The following is a 6,663-nucleotide window of genomic DNA, read 5'->3' on the forward strand; positions in this document are numbered from 1 at the left end:
CTCACTCCTTTGTAAGGATCCCATTGGGTGGGGTAAGGTTTAAACGCTTACACATTCATCTTTAATCCTCTCATCAGTCCTGTTGAAGCTACCATATAGTATTTATAGACTGGGACTTTTTTAGTTGTGATGCATCAGACTTAGTTTTTTGTTGTTGTTGTTTTTATGTCTTTAGTTGTTAATGGACCTTTATTTTATGTATTTATATGCGGTGCAAAGTGGACCCAGTGCCTCACACGTACTAGGCAAGCGCTCTACCACTGAGCTACAACCCCACCCCCAGACTTCTTTCTCAGTTATATTTTAGTACGGGGATGGAACTCAGGGGTACTCCACCACTGAGCCACATCCCCGGCCCTATTTTGTACTTTATATTTAGAGACAGGGTCTCTCTAAGTTGCTTAGCACCTCACTGATGCTAAGATAGGCTTTGAACTTTCGGATCTCTTGTCTCAGCCTCCCAAGCCTCTGGGATTTCAGGCGTGCGCCACCGCACCTGGCTCAGACTCAGTTCTTAACGACCTAAAATTCAGCCCAAAGATGTGCCAGGAATTCTTATGGCATTTCCAAATGAGCTCCAAGAAATGTTTCTATAAAAGGAGTATATTTTGAACAAGTCTTTAGTTCATGTGATGACTAATTTGGAGGAGCAGTATTTACTTCGATGTGTAAATTTGTGTTAAAATCATTTATCACAGATGTTTAGAATCTTCCCATTGATATCTGCATGGCTGGGTTTCTTCCCTTCAGTCTGTTCATGTCAGAGAACCTTCCCTCACTTCTCACACCCCATCACCATCAACCTGTTTTCTTCAGAGCACCTGTCATAGTCTGAATTTATTTTTGTTCATGGCCTTATCTATCTGCAACATCCATTTTAAAATGTAAGCACTATGAGAGAAGGAGTCTTGTTTGTGTATCAGTTTGCTGAATCTCCAGTGCATAGAATAGTGTTAATACTTCTTAAAAGAACACATTTGAAATATTTTTATAAGTCTCCAACTGTATCATGCCCAAACCCAAAAAGTAACTAAGCAGAAGACATTGTTTAAAAAGCAGTTTATTATACAAAATGAAACCTGAGATAATAAAAATAGCAACACTTGCAGGAATAAAGACATTAGCCTTGTGCTCTACCCCCACAGTAGAGCACAGTGTAAATAAGAAAGATTCCTACCAGGCACTTCTACCATCAGTAAGCACAGCCTGCAGCAAATATACTGCTGCTGTATACACAGCAAGCTGGGCCCCAAACCACAAAAAAATTAACATTGCTTGCTTTCTCCATAGGGAAAGTGAAACTTTTAATTGATAAGTACCAGGGTGCCATTCCTAGTAGTTTTTTGTTTGTTTTTGTTTTTCCCATATAGAAACATAGCACCTGATTTATCCTGCTTTTTGTGAATACTTACATGGTTAAAAAGAATAGGGAAGAAAGTATGGGAAGACCTGAGCACAAAGCAGGCCTGAGTCTTCAGCAAACCATTCAAAAACAAATGGCCTACTTTGTGTATAAAAGTGCTAAAGGAATGCTAATGTGAACTGGCAGTTAGGAGAGGTAGGGATTATTCTACTTCTTGCATAACCATCACTTACCCTTTTTATTGCACAGAATGCAATCTGAGTTCTAACCTAAGTTTGTACTTATGCAATATGTATTTTGCAATGTGAATCAGCATCTGCACTGAAACAGATTGCAAGCTTAGAAATCAGAGTCCTGTGTGTGTTTTTTATGGGTGCCAACTATATCAAATTTTAACAGATGTATTTTTGAAGGTCTTTTTTTGTTCTTTTCTGCAAGAGACAAAACAGGTTAAGAAAACTTTTCCTACTATGATAAAGGACATCTTTTATCATTTTAAGTGTAAAATGAAGGGCTGGAGGTGTAGCTTAGAGGCAGAACTCATGCTTATTAGCATGTTCGCAGCCTTGGATTCAATCCTCAGCACCATTAAAAAAATAAAAAAAAAAAAAAACCTTGGCAATGAAATACAGCCTAAATTACAGTTTTTCTTGATCACATCCACAGATGCTACAATGTTAAACATGGACCTAGTTGTTGAAGCATCTAACATGCATATATATCTCCCTATCTACATATAGATATGGACATATATAATTTTATAATCAGATATACTGATAAGCTACAGAACTTCTCCAGTGGTAATTTGCTAATATATTACAACCAGAGTTGCTCTAATATCCAAAGTATTCTTTTTTGTTCCACTACTCCAGGGAAAGCTCATGGTATCCTTACTCACTAGACTATCTGTTTGAGCCACAGGAATAGAAGGGCTTGGCTGCATCCCTAAATCTAAGGTTTTTATTTAGCCAGCCACTTGTGGTGGCTTAAATTTCTTGCCTTGCCTCTTCATCTCTGAGTTTAGGGCTTTGGGTGTGCTCCATCTAACAGTAATTCTCTGTCCACAAAGCTGTATGGAATAGTTGGGCTATTCAACTTTTTCTGCTGTAATTTCCAACTTTAGTCTCCATCTTTGATCTAAAATAGATCAGAGGGCTGGGGATGTGGCTCAAGCGGTAGCGTGCTCTCCTGGCATGCGTGCGGCCCGGGTTTGATCCTCAGCACCACATACAAAGATGTTGTGTCCGCCGAAAACTAAAAAATAATAAAATATTAAAAAAATAAATAAATAAAATAGATCAGAGCAGTACATTATTGACATTGCATGTATCAGCTACTAAATCTGTTCATGAAATGAAATAGAATTCCAGATGTACCCTAAAAACAAACCAGCAGTAAAAAAGTGATGGCAAGGTTTATGTATCTCCATCTGAAATTGTGGGAAAGAACCTAAAACTAGAAAAAGGCCATTTAAAATAAACTATCTGATGTGAAAAGTAATGTAACAATATGAAAAATATGGCCCCAAGAGTTGGACACAGTGGTGTGCACCTGTAGTCCCAGCTACTTGTAGGCTGAGATAAGAGGTTTACTTGAGACCAGCTCAGGCAACAGAATGAGATCCTGACTCAACCAAAACAAAACAAAAACTTCCTCAGAAAACCAGAATAAAACACACGAGAAGCTTTGCTTCCCTACCAGCTTAACAGTTCATAAAGCAAGAGATGAGGAAAAGAGATTATTGGGAAAGGTACAGAATAAGGAAGAGTTTGGGAAATAGAACAGAAATTTTAAGAAGTAACCTGGCCCATCTTACCTCAAAATTGAGAGGATGAAAGAGCTAGAGAAGTGAACAGTCCTTTAAAAACTCTTTTGGGCCAGCACCTTGTGTCAAATGGGTGTTTTAGGCTTCTGTTTCCCAATGAACCAAGAACTGGATGCCTCCATCTCTCCTGGAGACCTATTACCACATGTTGAGACCTTGATAACACATCATTAAGATAACTAAATCCATGATAAGAGAATGTTTGTCTGGGCACAATGGCATGTGCCTTTAGTCTCAGCTAAATGGGAGGCTGAGGCAGGAAGAATTCAAGGCCAACCTGGGCAATGCAGTAAGCCCTTGTCTCTGAAAAAAGAAAGTATGCCATGATAAAATAAGATCTCCTTAGATCTTCCAAGTAAAAAGCTCTTACAAGGGCAGTTAGAGATTTTGGTTCCTTTTCATGAAGATCTCATGCAGGTAATCCCAAAATTTACTCTTCTGAGTTTCATTGTTGTGGATCATGGCAGTGAGAGCTTCTCCCTGGTCCAGACCTTGCCAATAATCCTGCAGCCACATCTCCTTCCAGCTGAAATACCAAGTGGTATTTGGTATTAGAATCAGAGCATAGGGATGAATCCCACCTTTCTCTGAGTGGGGACAAAGAAATCATAAGCAGATACACTTCCTCTATCTAGGACAAGGTTCTCCTGTGAAGTGAAGGAAATGTGAGGTCAATCCAGTACTACCCCAAGTGTCAGAAAATAAAAGACTAACCTCACACAGTCTACCCAATAAGTAAAAATTCCTGACTTGCCGGCTTCTGGCTCCCAAATATTGAGGGAATTCAGAGGCAGGCATGGCAGGGACCAATCTATGGAAATAGTAGTTATCCCAAGGAACTTCAGATGATTATATATATATTTTTTAAATATATATATTTATTTTTTAGTTTTCGGTGGACACAACATCTTTGTATGTGGTGCTGAGGATCGAACCCGGGCCGCACGCATGCCAGGCGAGCGCGCTACCACTTGAGCCACATCCCCAGCCCAATATTTTAAGTTTCACCTTTATAGCAATAATCAAAATGAAGTTGCAGTGGCATCCAGTGTCTAAAAGACATAACCTAAATATTTTCTTAATGTTTCACATTGTTTTATATTTTACTCTAATAACTGATAGTATGTTCAACATAAACTGAATACAAATTACTTGGTGGAAGAAGATTCCTCCACCAGGACCATACTGTACCAGCAGCATACATAAGCAGCCCTCTGCTGCCATCCACTGTCCAAGTCAGCTTCTGCAGCCCATTCTATTGCTATAAGTAGCTTTACCATTTTCCCACTCCACATCCCATGAAGACCTTGTTTCCCAATGCCACCACCTTCTGTGATCTACTACTGTTGATTACTCACTTCCCTTCCAACCACACTGCCAATCATTGTTAATCATTAATCTTATGAAAGCATTCCTCCAATTCTGTCTAGTGTGAACATATAATTTATCATCCAAATCAGGGTTATTGTTTTTCCTCCTAGTACTGGGGACTGAATCCAGAAGTACTCCACCACTGAGTTACATTCCAGTTTTTTTTTTTTCCTTTCTTTTGCTGAGGAGAATAAGAGAAAATTATGACATGGGCTCATTCTTTCTTTAAGGTGTCAACAAGAGTAATTGAGGAAACAAGGCAAAATGAAAATGAAAAAGGATAAGTAAAAATGTAGAATATAAACAAGGCAATAACACGTGAGAATCAATTATTGTGGACAATGTCTGTTATGGTAGTCAAAAAAAAAAAAAAAAAAGCCACTTGAACCAGTACAGGCAGTGATGAGGGAGAAAGAAAGTTAGGCAGATAAACTGAGGCAAGACTATAAACAGCCTATCAGACTCAGGAGTTTGGGCTGTCCTGAAACCTGAAAAATCAACTACAGTAAGCAAGGAAGTAGACAATTTGATTTGACAGCTGCACTGGACGCCAGCAAACCTTACCTGTCATTCTCAGGAATCTCTTCCAAGTTACCAAAGCCAGGTTTGGGCATTGGGCAGTCCATGTGAGCGGGTTGGGCAATGTGAGGCTCAGGGACAGGGATGTCCCCAGGAGAGTCTGCATGGGCTTTCACGGCGTCCAGCCGAGTCAGTTCGTGGTCACAAACGAAGCACTCGAAGCCGTTCAGGTAGTTAGGCAGTAGAGGATCATTCACTCCCCACTCCCGTTGCTTCAAGCTATCCAGAAGGAACTGGTTGGTGATGCCCCCAGGTTGCTTATATGCCAAGTATTTCATATATTCCTCATCATTCTTATCCAGAAAGTCAATAAATTCTGCCAGCTTCTGAGGGGACTCAAAGTCGTCAATAAGGATGATGGAGTGGTTGTTCGGCATCCAGTCCCTCACAGAAGGAGAGCCGCGGTACACTGGAACAGCACCCAGATGCATCGGGCGCCACAGTTTTTCTGTCATGTAGTCGTTGCAGATGGCATTTTCGAGGGCCAAGTGGAACTTATAGCGGGACAAGAAAGCCAAGAGCTCTGGGTCCTCAGTGGTGGCTGTGGCCGTGTCCTGAAGCCGCGCGGTGGGCAGCTCCCGATTTTGCAGGCATTTGCCGTAGGAGTCCACCTGAGCGGAGTAGAGTACGGCTGTCAGAAGGGTTGGGCCTGTAGCCCTGGACTCCCGGTTCCTGGGCTCCTCCCGGCCCGCCCCCTCCCTTCCGCATGCCCCCTTCACCCACCGGGATGTAACGCATGAGCTCGCGCACGTAGCGGTCCCGGTCCGCAGGCACATCGCAGTGGGACTGCAGATAGAGTAGTGGTGCGTAGCCGCGACGGCGCCACTCAGCACGCTCCTGGAGAGGAGGCGCCGCGCGGCGCAGATAGGAGGTCCCGGGCAGCCACTGCAGTGGTAGGGGATAGTCCGAGTGACGGCTGAAGGTGGCGGTAAGATTGAAGAGGCGGATGCCCGGGCCGTGGCTCAGCAAGAAGTTGTTGAGGGGCGACTCCTCGTGTAAAAGCGCCCAGCTCTGGTGTGCCAGGCGCGGCAGCGGCGCGTCAGACGCGCGGAAGTCGGTGCCGTAGAAGAGCAGCGCGCGCGTCTGCGTGTTCCCCCGCATTCGTCGGTCGCGGGACGCCACGCACGCGCCGCGCGCGCACTCAATGCGCTCCGAGTCGCCTGAGAAATGGGGAAATAGTCCAGGGCTCCACCAGAGCAGCACCGGCAAGTCCGCTGTCTCCTGCCTTCCCAGCTGCGGAGTCCCGGTTCTGTGCGCCACCCCCATCGCGCCCAGGGCCGAGGGCGGCCGGAAAACCGCGCCGTCCCATGGCTCCACCCACTCCACCTCCCCGCTCGCCTCTCCTTCAGCCACAGGCCCAGAGCCGTTGGCCACACAGACAATAAGCACACCAAGGGCAGCCAGCAGAACTCCGGTGCGTCCGGCCGCCATGTCCATTCTGGCAGCTGGCGGCCCTCGGCCAGCACAAGACCCCACCCGCCGGCAAGTTACGGCGAGACGAGGTCTTACGCCAAAGGGGCACGCG

The 6,663-nt window shown here is 44.2% G+C and overlaps 1 protein-coding gene across 2 annotated transcripts; it reads right to left on the minus strand.

The window, feature by feature from the left end:
* Window positions 1-1,044: 1,044 nt before the first annotated feature.
* Fut11 (fucosyltransferase 11) lies at window positions 1,045-6,651 on the minus strand. 2 transcript variants are annotated; one of them, XR_003582172.2, is made up of 4 exons: window positions 5,862-6,651; window positions 5,124-5,749; window positions 3,180-3,714; window positions 1,045-2,617 (listed from the first exon to the last, which is right to left on the minus strand). XR_003582172.2 is itself a non-coding variant. In XM_027931365.2 (4 exons), the coding sequence occupies exons 1-3, from the start codon at window positions 6,573-6,575 to the stop codon at window positions 3,567-3,569; spliced, it is 1,488 nt and encodes a 495-aa protein (XP_027787166.2). In that variant the 5' UTR covers window positions 6,576-6,651; the 3' UTR covers window positions 1,045-2,617; window positions 3,559-3,566. The 2 variants fall into 2 exon arrangements, 1 of the variants encoding a protein (XP_027787166.2); XM_027931365.2 differs by having other exon boundaries at window positions 3,559-3,714.
* Window positions 6,652-6,663: the final 12 nt, after the last annotated feature.

This window comes from Marmota flaviventris, chromosome 4 (assembly GCF_047511675.1).
Source record: "Marmota flaviventris isolate mMarFla1 chromosome 4, mMarFla1.hap1, whole genome shotgun sequence".
NCBI lineage: Eukaryota > Metazoa > Chordata > Mammalia > Rodentia > Sciuridae > Marmota > Marmota flaviventris.